This window comes from Hyperolius riggenbachi, chromosome 5 (assembly GCF_040937935.1).
Source record: "Hyperolius riggenbachi isolate aHypRig1 chromosome 5, aHypRig1.pri, whole genome shotgun sequence".
In the NCBI taxonomy this organism is placed as follows: Eukaryota; Metazoa; Chordata; class Amphibia; order Anura; family Hyperoliidae; genus Hyperolius; species Hyperolius riggenbachi.
The window spans coordinates 339410870-339422911 of NC_090650.1; the positions used below are offsets into that span (position 1 = coordinate 339410870).

Consider the following 12042-nt stretch of genomic DNA (forward strand, 5'->3'; position numbering starts at 1 on the left):
CTAAGCTAGAAATGTGTGGCAATCTGAATTTACAGTCAGATTTGGCATTTGAGTGCAAACTTCAAATTAAGATGGAAATGTAATTTTGAACAATGTTATTTTTTTAAAAACCCTTGTGCAGCCCTTTCATGTTTATAGCAAATTTTTGTGAGAGTGGAGTTTTACTTTAAGCAGCCATTTAATGTATTGCTATGCAATCAAGCTAAAATAAAATATCTTGCAAAAAAATCTGAGACTATTGCATTATGCGTGAAAAATGTATTGTACTTTAACCACTTCCCCTCCACCGGGACAAGTAACTACATCCCTGCATTATGCCATAACTGGTTGCAGGGGCATAGCTACCATGTCCCTCCCCACCGCGCGTTAGCGCTTCCCCCCTCCCCCATCGCCTGTTACCGCCGCCGATTGTTAGCCATTAGATCAATGAATAGGAACATAGATCCCATTCATTGATCTAAGTCCCCATGTGAATGACCGCAGCCATCTATTAGAAGGCACCATCATTCACAAAACCCGTCCACGCAGTGCTTCCTGTTTTCGTAGTAATACTACGCATACAAATACAGAATGGAGACACCGAGAGCCCAATATAGTGTAGTATGTACTGGTAAGTGGTTATGAAAGGTAAGTATGTATTTATACTCACAAACATGGGTTACCGTCATGGTAACCACTGTACCAGCAGGTGAGGAGATTAGACCTGTCCCCACTCAGGATTAAGAAGTCGCTCTCTGTAGATAGGAAAAAGGGGCAACACCCCTCCACCAAGGGTGGACTCAGGAAATGTATAAGCAGACAGAGGCACCAAAAGGATAAAATATTCTAAAACGTTTAAAATGAGAGGAGGCAGAGGTGGACTTACCTCCTCTAAGCAGACACACACAAGTATTGTGTATATTCAAAAGTAACAACAATTTATTTACATACTCCAGAAAGTGAAAGTGCAACGCGTTTCGCGGGCATATCCCGCTTCATCAGGCAATAGAGATGGAGCATAAAACTCAGATAAGTCTGGTGCAAAGCTCAGCGCCTAGGAGTGCTGACAGGTAAAAATTGCTTTGGTTTTTTAAGGGGGAAATCCCTTTGAGGTGAAGTGGTTAAACGACACCTGAAGTGAGAGCAATATGGCGACTACCATATGTATTTCCTTTTAAATGATGCTGGTTACCTGGCAGTCCTGCTGATTACTAGTGTCTAAATCACAATCCTGAAACAAGCATGCAGCTAATCCAGTAAGACTTCGGTCAGAAAATCTGCGTGTCTATGTCAAAGCTTCTTAGCGACAAAGGCTCAGCAGGACAGCCAGGCAATCTGCATTGTTTAAAAGGAAATAAATATGTCAGCCTCCATATCCTTTTCAGTTCAAGTGTGCTTTAAAGATGACTATAATGTTAATAAGAAAACTTACATAAAAACAGGTATTCAATTAAAAAGAATCTTATAGGCAAAACAACTAGACACATCTTTGTAGCATTTATTCCATGTAAACTGCATTGCAGTTTTCCAGTCATTTCTTTCATCATTATTTGCAGATGTTACTTGCTGATACATTGTGCAATTGATTCATGTGCAATATTTTGCAAAAAAAAAAAAAAAAGCTTTATTATACAATATCAGACGATTTCATCTGACAACAAAACATCTCCCTTAAAGCTTACTATGAAATAGTCATCACTCCTTATATAGATTTGTTTCCCCTCAACTTAGTGCAAATAAAAATTTCTGAGCCTGAGCAACATATAGATATATATATTAACCATGGAAAACATGTTAAACAGGTAATAAAAACAAAATCTGACTCTGCTGAGTGGATATAACATATATTTAGTATATAATTAGTAAATATTATATACAATGTCTTTAAATAAATAGTTAGAATTATTTTCTGCCCTGGGCAATGTGTTAAAAAAAACGGTTTATTCACATGACTTTGGAATGTTGAATGGAAAGAAAAAGATGCATTTTATAAGAAAACAGTAACTCAGATCATCATGGTATAGACATCCGATTTCAAGGCACATTCTTGGCAAATCAGAGTTCTGTTTTTGTAGATCACATCTGGAATTAAAAGGAAATAGTAAATGTAGTTGTATATAAATGCTACATAGACAATTTAAACAGCGCCAACAACTTAGGACAAAAAAAATTACTCCAGTTCTGACCCCTCCCCCCAGGAAGTGCATCACTCAATCTCATGCTTATGATATGATAATAATGCATTAGCATTAACAGGCAAGGTAGTAAGTGGCTAAGTGATCTCACAATTTCTAAGACTGTAATGCTGGGAACACATGATGCAATTTCCCATCCAATCAACGGGTCGAAACATATCTAAAGTGCTCCTGATCGATAAAGGAATCAATTGTATGATGATAACTTCACAAAATCAACTCCTTTCTTGATCGGAAACAGATTGGACATGTCGGAAATAATTGGCCGATTCCCATTGATGGGACGAGAAATTGCATTAAGTACTCCCAGCATTAAAGTATTTTTTTCAGTTGGCTACAGACGCTAAAGCAGAGATAGTCAACTCCTAAATGGGGAAGACACAGCTGTGCTGGTGGAGACAATAATTAGAAGGTTGAAATGAGATTTTAAAGTAGGAGCTGAGAAAGGGGGGAGTGTTTAGAGAGTACATGGGAACTAGCCAGAGTAGATAGCCAATGGAAACCTGGGATTATAGAGGATTATAGAGGATGGAGAGAGAGGTATGAGTAGCTTAAAGTGAACCTCCGGACTAAAAATCTACTCAGCAGAACTGAAAAGGCTTGGGGCTCGATTTACAAAACGGTGCTAACTTTAGCACTGGCCCTTAGCACGTCTAAACTCAGTTAAAATGTGAGAAGTAGTGATCGTGCGCAAAGTACCGTGCACAAAGTTTTGCGCGCGCACTGCACAGAGCGCAGGGCGCTCCGCGCGAAGTGCCCACTAAAGCCTATGAGACTTAGCGAGCGCAAAGTCCTATGCGCGCGCTAAGTTTCATAGGCTTTAGTGGGCACTTCGCGCGGAGCGCCCTGCGCTCTGTGCAGTGCGCGCGCAAAACTTTGCGCACGGTACTTTGCGCACGATCTGATTGAGAAAACCGGTGCTGACCTACTTAGCACCCTGGTTAGCACGCCTTAAGACTTTAGACGTGCTAAGTAGGTTAGCACCTCTTAGTAAATCAAGCCCCTGGTGTTTCTTTAACAGTTTCACAGCATCAGAACTTTGTTTTTCTTACCAAAGCATCATTTTTAGCTGCATTTTTAGCTAAGCTCCACCCATCAAAGAAAAAAGCTCAGGCTTTTTTTCCCTGATGCTGTGCAGAGCATGATGGGATTTCCTATGTTGTTATTCACGTTGCCTAGCAACTGGGAGAGGTGCTCAGGACACAGGACAGTTGGAATTGTGTCTCATGCTCCCTGTCACCTTTTTTCAACCAAAAAAGATGGCTTCCATCATGAAATCAAACATTTGCCTGTTCTTTTAAAACAGTGTGGGTAAGAGATTATATTACCTATCTATTTTAATTAACATAACTAATGTAACTTAATGATAGTATGTCTGTTTGGACTGGAGTTCCTCTTTAAAGAGTAGGGAATTATTTTGGTGACTTCATTATTAAGGGAGAAGTAACCAAATCCTGGTTTTAGTTCAAACTATTAGCTTGTTTATAACTGTTCTCCTGTGACATTAAAGCGGTTTTAAAGAGACTCTGTAACAACATTTTCAGCCTTATTTCTTCTATCCTATAAGTTCCTATACCTGTTCTAATGTAGTCTGTCTTACTGCAGCATTTTCTAGTTGCACAGTGGCTGTATTATCTCTGTTATATAATCTAATCTTCTTTCCTTTGTCAGCTTTGTCGGGCTCAGGCACTCAGGCAGGAATCTGCTGCTCTGCTTGTGATAGGCAGAAGCTATACACACCCACTCCCTGCCCCTCCAGGCTCTGTATGAGTCAGAGACTGAGCTTCTCTCAGCCTATCACATGCTGGTTAGCAGCCATGTTTTAAGTTTGTAAACACTGCCTAAAACTGGCAATTACAAGCCAGGATTACAGCAGGGAGTGGCAGAAACAGCATAGAATGGTATGCTTTTTATTGCAAGAATCTTAGAGTACAGATTCTCGTTAAACTCTGACAAAATATTCAATAAAAATGTGTTTTCATACTTTTTATAACCCATACAATTATCATATTTGCTTTTGTGCACAAGTATTATTATTCACTTAGAAATTATAAGTTCCCAAAGTTCAGTTTATTTACTTTGAAAGCTGCTGGACTGGTGCATTGTATTTATAACTGTTGTATTTCCATTGTAAATGCACCCAGTAATGATTTCTGAGCAGTGGTTCAGTTCAGGACTCATTAGCAGAAGTTTCTGCAGTCAGAGAAGGTTTACTTAATTGTATCAAGTGAACAATGTAAATACAAGATAAGTTTATCACCAGTTTGGATGCGGCTGCCCCTACAGGAGAAAAAGTCAGGCCTGTGATTTAACACTTTAAATGCCGTTTTACAAAAAAAAAATGTGTTAGTATATTATATGCTGTAAATAATATTTTAGAGCAAAGAAGAAATGCTGGGTTTCATTCCACTTTAAGACTTTCTGGATCCAGTTAACTGATCAACTGAAACTTGGCAGCATTTATTGCAGTCACTCACTGCTAGTACACATTACTTCAGTAGAGGAAAGCCTTATCTTGGAGCCCACTGTTTCTGTACAGGGCCCCTCTGACCATATCTAACAAGAGCTTGTCAGATATGATTTTGTGGCTGCACTCGACTCCTCATGGCTGAGCAGCTTTATGCTACTGCATAGGTGTGGCCATACTTAAAGAGAGTCTGAAGCGAGAATAAATCTCGCTTCAGACCTCATAAATAGCAGGGGCATGTGTGCCCCTGCTAAAACGCCGCTATAGCGCGGCTTAACGGGGGTCCCTTCACCCCCAAATCCCCCTCGATACACCGGGGGAGCGCTTCCTGGTTGGGGCAGGGCTAACCGCCGCAGCCCTGCCCCACGCGCATCTGTCAGCGCGTATCTCCGCCTCTCCCCCGCCCCTCTCAGTCTTCCTTCACTGAGAGGGGCGGGGGAGAGGCGGCGATGCGCCGCTGACAGACGCGACTGGAGGCAGGGCTGCAGCCGTTAGCCCTGCCTCCAGGAAGAGACAGCCTGCGACCTTTTCACGACACACTTTTGCGGGGGGTGGGTTGGGGGTGAAGGGACCCCCGTTTAGCCGCGGGATAGCGGCGTTTTAGCAGGGGCACACGTGCCCCTGCTACTTATGAGCTCTGAAGCGAGATTTATTCTCGCTTCAGAGTCTCTTTAACCACTTTGCAAGCCGTCCTTGTTTCCCCCTTATGGACCAGAGCAGTTTTTACATTTTAGCTATGTCCCTTTTTAATCAGCAATAACTTTATCCCTACTTATGACACCTAAATGAAACATATATAGTTTTTTTTCAAGACAAACTAGGCTTTCATTGTATGGCATTTTTTTCCCTCAAACAATTTTTTTATGCATTTTAATGGGAAAAAGAGGAAAACATAGAAAAAAAGTTGTTGAGTGAATGAAGACCATATTTTTTTTCCAGAGGGAACATGAAATATTTATTCAAATGTACCCCTAGAAAAAAGTCTTCAATGGGTCCTTACTTCAGTAGAGAGAGGCGTCTGGATAATCCCCAATCCCTCTCTCCTCCACGGATTCAGTGCTGGGATCTCTTTTCCTGAACCTCTTTGACAAGGGCCATGCTCTGTGCTCCCATCAAAGAATGAGTTCCACGGCACTGCACAGGCACAGGACACCTCACGCCTGTACAGTAGCATGAAACTGATTGGACTTTGCTTCTTCTGCCAAGCCTGACCAGCTCTGAGCTACTGCACAGGCCTGGGGTCGCACTTGTTCATGGATGGGAGCAAGGCCACTAAGTTCCAGTGGGTCCCAGTGTCCAGCAGTGGTCTCAAGAAGGACATAGGAAGTCTCTAGTGGATCCAGAGGTTTCCCTCTACCCAGGTAAGTATCTAACTTTTTTCCTAAGGATCTCAAAGGTTTGCTTTAAAGAACTTCAACACCAAAAAAGAAATCACTCAGAACCAACTGAAATGGTTAAACACTGTACTTTAATAGACCCCCCCCCCCCCCCCCCAAAAAAAAAAATACATAATACCTTTGTAATCTCCACCCTCAAGGAAATCAACATTACAGTTTAAGCTATTTGAGCAGTCAGTTTTTTTTTTGTTGAAAAATATTAATGTATGATTTCACTCCTGCCATATGTGTGATACTTATTAAGCTATAAGTAAAGTGATGTGGTGCCTCTAATTATTTAGTTGGTTTATTTAGTTGCTGAAACATCTCAGAGTTTAAAGCTCGGGGATAAATCTCTTGATGGAAAACATATTTTATGGCTACTATCAAAGGGGAATTGTTCTCCCCTCTCTCCTGCATCAGACTGTCACTGCTGCTGTTTCAAATCCACACTCTGCTTTGTTTAGCTGAAAAGTATACAGAACAAATACCCTTTGAACTTTTACACAGTAAAATCTCAGTAGACTCCTTATCTCACTGTTCCTCAACAGTTTTGGCTTCTATTTTCTGTTCAGGAAACCAGGCTGAATTTGACAAGTTGTCCACAAGCTCTTGTGCATAGATAACACCTCAAGTATTTTAACTCTTACTTTACTGGAAAGTAAAGAAGAAAGGGGCTTCTGTTAATATCTTAGTAGGGATAGTACTATATGTGTCTATGTTTATCTCATCATGTCACATTTCACTTCAGGTATATTTTAAAGGGAAGGTTCAAGCACAGTAAAAAAAAATCAAAATCAAAATCCACTTACCTGTGGCTTCCTCCAGCCCGTGGCAGGCAGGAGGTGCCCTCGGCATCGCTCTGCAGGCTCCCGGTGGTCTTCTGTGGCGCGCCAGACCTGGCCAGGCCGGGCTTCTTCTGCGCTCCAATCTGCGTCTCACTGGTGCATGCTGACGTCATCGGACGTCCTCTGGGCTGTACTGCACAGGCTCAGAATTACTGAGCCTGTGCAGTACAGCCCGGAGGACGTACGACGACGTCAGCGTGCACCAGTGAGACGCAGATTGGAGTGCAGAAGAAGCCCGACCTGGCAGCCGGCCTGGCCAGGTCGGGCTCGCCACCGGAGACCACCGGGAGCCTGCGGAGCGGCGCCGAGGGCACCTCCTGCCTGCTACGGGCTGGAGGAAGCCCCAGGTAAGTGGAGTTGGATTTTTTTTTTTTGACTGTGCCTGAACCTTCCCTTTAAGACAATATTGTAGGTATGCTTTTAGTTTACTTACATCAGCAACTTATTGTTGTGCACACAGCGGGCTCTGAGCCAACCTTGTAAGTAGCCTTGCACATCTTCTAACATCTGTAAAAACAAAGTTTATTGAAAAATAAAAAAGTGAAGTAATAAATGTCTACATTCAAGCCAAACACAAACATCTTCATAAGAATCTCTCCTTTTTGTAATATGCAATGAATACTGTAATTGTGGCACCTAATGATCCAATCTTTTTTGTCCTATCTTACAAAATCTATGTAGTAAAAGGGTAAACTGAGTATATATTGAGTGGATACTTTATGCAATCCCTTATATTACATAAATATGGTAAGATTGAACGAAAAAGATTGGATCATTAATGGGAATTTAATGGGCATTTTAAAGGACTCTCAAGGCGAAAACCTCAATTTATCTTTACTTACCTGGGACTTCTCCCAGCCCCTAGAAGTCATTTTGGTCCCTCGCCACAGCTCTGTTCCTTTTCAGTATCCCGCTTGCTGTCTGTAAGGATTACCAACCCATCCAGGGGGGTGGCACTTCTGCGCAGGCGCATGCGAGCGTACACACCCACATTATCCGGCATGCATGCGTTGAAGTGGCCAGCGGGACAGCAGGGACGACTGGAGCTGCCATGAGGACACAAATTACTTTTAGGGGCTGGAAGAAGCCCCAGGTAAGTTAAGAGAGATTTAGGTTTTTGCCTCAGGAGTCCTTTAAGAGTCATGACTTGCTATAGGCTGTAGCAATGAAATAACATGCTGATACAACAAGACTTGACTGAAAGTAAACACCACAATGGCCTTTATAATTCGAGAGTCTACATCTGTGCAGTGTTACATTTTGCCATGCCCCGCAAAGCAACAAATATTCTCTGCTTGAAATACATTAGGCAAGTGATAGAGCCAACAAATATACATACGACACCTAAGCTGAGTCAATTGTTTCTACGGGCCAAGATTAATATAAATACAGACTATAAAGAATGTTGTTGTTTAAAAAAAAAGAGCCAATAAGCTTAAGCATTACTTGCTCACACGCACATAGTAAGGTTTTTGGGATAAAATTATAATTAAGTTCTTTGTTAATGCTGAAAAGTTAAACCCTCTGATATTAACTTATTCACATTAAGGCTCCAGCACTGAAATCAGCCTAAAACCTTTGCCTAGTTTCTTAAAGAGAAACTCCGACCAAGAATTGAACTTTATCCCAATCAGTAGCTGATACCCCCTTTTATATGATAAATCTATTCCTTTTCACAAACAGACCATCAGGGGGCGCTGTATGGCTGATATTGTGGTGAAACCCCTCCCACAAAGAAATTCTGAGTACGTACTCTTGGCAGTTTCCTGTCTGTGAACCCTGTTGCATTGTGGGACTGCCAAAACTGCAAGCAGCAGCTACATCACCTGCCAGCAGTAAAAATGTCACCATGTGATAAATGTCAGAATATAAATCAGGGATATAAAAGATTTTACAATGGGCAAACACTGACTAAATTATTTATACATAATTATTGTAAAAATGAAGCACTTTTTTTTTATTACATTATTTTCACTAGAGTTCCTCTTTAAAGGGATCTTAGCAGCTCCTGGTTTCAAATCGCTGAAAGGGCTGCCATGTTTGAGAAGTTAACACACCCCCTTGTTCACCGCCACTATCTAGGATTAGTATGAAGTCCTTATCTACTTTCCATTTTCTGTGGTTTGCGGGCAAAAGAAATAGAAGAGTACTGCCTGTAATTAACCTATAAATGTAAAAAGATTAGGTAAAATGTGGGGGCCCACTCCACCTCCCTTTCCTTATGCAGATGCAGAGTAGCACAGGTAGTGGAGTAATGTTTACCTGCTCCAGCACAGTGTGTCCCCTCCATGCATCAGAGCCGACCACTTTCTGCTGCAATTCGATATAAAATGTATAGAGGAGACCAACAGCCCTGGAGCAGATAAATATTACTCTGGTTCCTGCGCTATTATGCATGCAATTCAGGGCAAGGGGTGTGCATGGTGGGGGTGGGGAGAGATCGGGTATAGCAGTGAGAAGTTTGGATTCCAGGGGACCCCATGACAATTTAAAAAGGGGGGCCTCATGGGCTGTAATTACGCCCCTGCTTGCACCAGTGGCCCCCACTCCACTACCAACTTGTAGAGAATGCTCAATCAATGTTCCTATTGTATATAAATAATGTCCTTATTTGTTTTATAGATTTTCAGTAAATGTATGTTTTTATTTATTCTAACATCTAAAATCTGTTAAAAAATGTCTCATGGCGTAGGTTTCCTGTACAAATTATGTACACATATCAGATTATAGGCTGTGTAGATATTTTTACTTTGACTATTGATGCTTGTACAGACATGTTCTGCCCAACGGAAAGGAAGGGGAAAATGAAATAAAAGAGGTGATCCATTGATCAGGAATGCAATAATACTTTGTTTATTTCGATGTTGGGTTGGCCATTACTACCCTCCAAAGTTTGATCAGTTACATTGAACCAAAAACACGATGCAGACATCAAATTGTCACTCAACCTGACCATAACTGATTTGTTCAAGCTGAGGCCACCATTCCTGCAGAGCTCCACTAAATAGTAGCAGAATTCTAACACTGCAATTTTTTTCAGGCTTTCCCTGTGTACAAATGTCTGGCTATAGCTGGTATATTCTAATTTTAATATGGGCGCCTATGGCAGAGCCCATATTTACCTAGAGCTGCTCAAGCTTAAATTCTTGGGTCACCAACTCCAATCTAAATTAGACATACTTTTTGGGCTGCACTGTAAAGATGCATACACACGTCCAACTTTACGCCTGATTGTCGTTTAAACTGGTCGTTTGAATGACTTGAAGTGCAAACAACAAGTCGTTCAGACGTCATGTGCACACTGGCCAACAAAGCGGCTGTTATGCTAACTTACCTAATTTACATGTCATTTAACCAACTTGATAAAGGACAATGGCAGAGCCGGTTCAAGGGGCTCTGGGGCCCTGGGGCAAACTGAAGCGGGGGCCCCCTGGCCAAACACCTTATCCCCTTCCCCCACTTATACTTTATATATTATAGGTGGCTGGGAGGTGACAGAGCACCCCCCCCCCCTCCTTTAGACATATTTATACTATCCCATCCCCTTCCCAAGTGTCCATGGTCTAATGGGTCATGGAAAGGCCCAAGGAAAGGAATTGTTTAAAAACAAACCTTCCCATAAGGGAGGGTCATAATTTTTTTATTTATTTATTTATTTGTTGTATTTATAAAGCGCCAACATATTACGCAGCGCTGGACATTAATTTAGGTTACAGACAATATTTAGGGGTGACAAACAGCAATATGACAATACAGGAATACAAGAAAACCAGATCACACAGCACAGTATGAGTACAAGGTAATGCTTAGTCAGTCACTGGATGGGAGAATGGAGTTAGGCAAGTTAGGTTCACTCAGATGCATAGCATGGGTGCACAGTAATAGAGGTGCATGATCAGGTAGGACATAAAAGGAGTGAGGACCCTGCCCAAAGGCTTACAATCTAGAGGGAGAGGTAGGGACACGAGAGGTAGGGGACCAGAGTTCGGCTGTGGGTTTAGAGCAATTGTGAGGGGTGGTAGGCAAGAGTGAAAAGTTGAGTTTTGAGGGCGTTCTTGAAGGTGTTGAAGGAGGGGGCTGCCCTAATGGGTGGAGGTAGGGAGTTCCATAGTGTCGGAGCGGCTCTTGAGAAGTCTTGGAGGCGTGCATGGGACTGGGTGATGCGGGGGACGCTCAGGCGAAGTTCATTGGAGGAGCGGAGTGAGCGGCTTGGTGTGTATCTCTGAGTAAGATCAGAAATGTAGGTTGGACAGGTTTTGTGGATGGATTTGTAGGTCAGACACAATATCTTGAATCTGATTCTGGACTGGATAGGAAGCCAGTGGAGGGATTCACGGAGGGGAGCCGCCCTGGTGGAGCGATGGGAGGAGTGGATAATTCTGGCAGCCGCATTCATGATGGACTGCAGTGGGGCTATTCGGGTCTTAGGGAGTCCAGACAGAAGGGCATTGCAGTAGTCGAGGCGGGAAATTATGAGGGCATGGATGAGGAGTTTGGTGGTGGCAGGGGTCAGGAAAGGGCGAATCTTACAGATGTTACGAAGGTGGAAGTTGCAGGACTTTGTGAGGTTTTGGATGTGGGGAGTGAAGGAGAGTGCGGAGTCCAGGGTGACACCCAGACAGCGGGCTTGAGAGGTAGGGTGAATAGTAGTGTGGTTAACAGTGACCTGCACATCTGGGAGGTCCAGGGATGACCGGGGTGGGAAGATCATAAATTCCGTTTTGCCTAGATTTAGTTTTAGGAACCTAGCGGACATCCAGGAGGAGATGGCAGATAGGCAGGAGGAGACCTTGTCCATGGTAGTGGTGGATATGTCAGGGGTGTGGAGATAGATTTGGGTGTCATCTGCATACAGATGATAGTTAAAACCCATGGAGGAGATAACCTTGCCAATGGAGGATGTGTATAGGGAGAACAGTAGGGGGCCAAGGACCGAGCCTTGGGGGACTCCCACTGAGAGGTGGTTGGGGGTGGACGAGGATTCATTGAAGGAGGTCGTGAAGGAGCGGTTGGAGAGGTAGGATGAAAGCCAGGTCAGGGAGAGATCGTGAATGCCCATGGATTGGAGGGACTGGAGGAGTAGGGGATGATCTACTGTATCAAAAGCTGCTGAAAGGTCAAGGAGGAGGAGAATGGTGTATTTACCTTCAGCTTTAGCTAAGGCAAGGTCATTGACC

At 42.8% G+C, this 12042-nt stretch overlaps 1 protein-coding gene across 2 annotated transcripts in view; it reads right to left on the bottom strand.

Annotated features, from left to right (window-relative positions):
* Window positions 1-1003: 1003 nt before the first annotated feature.
* ALKAL1 (ALK and LTK ligand 1) overlaps window positions 1004-12042 on the bottom strand; it is a 189642-nt gene continuing 178603 nt past the window's right edge. For both annotated transcript variants that reach the window (XM_068234761.1, XM_068234762.1), the window contains 2 exons: window positions 7299-7372; window positions 1004-2061 (listed from right to left, as the gene is read on the bottom strand). In XM_068234761.1, the coding sequence (XP_068090862.1) occupies window positions 7308-7372 (65 nt within the window). In that variant the 3' untranslated portion in view covers window positions 1004-2061; window positions 7299-7307. The remainder of the gene's footprint in view (window positions 2062-7298; window positions 7373-12042) is intronic.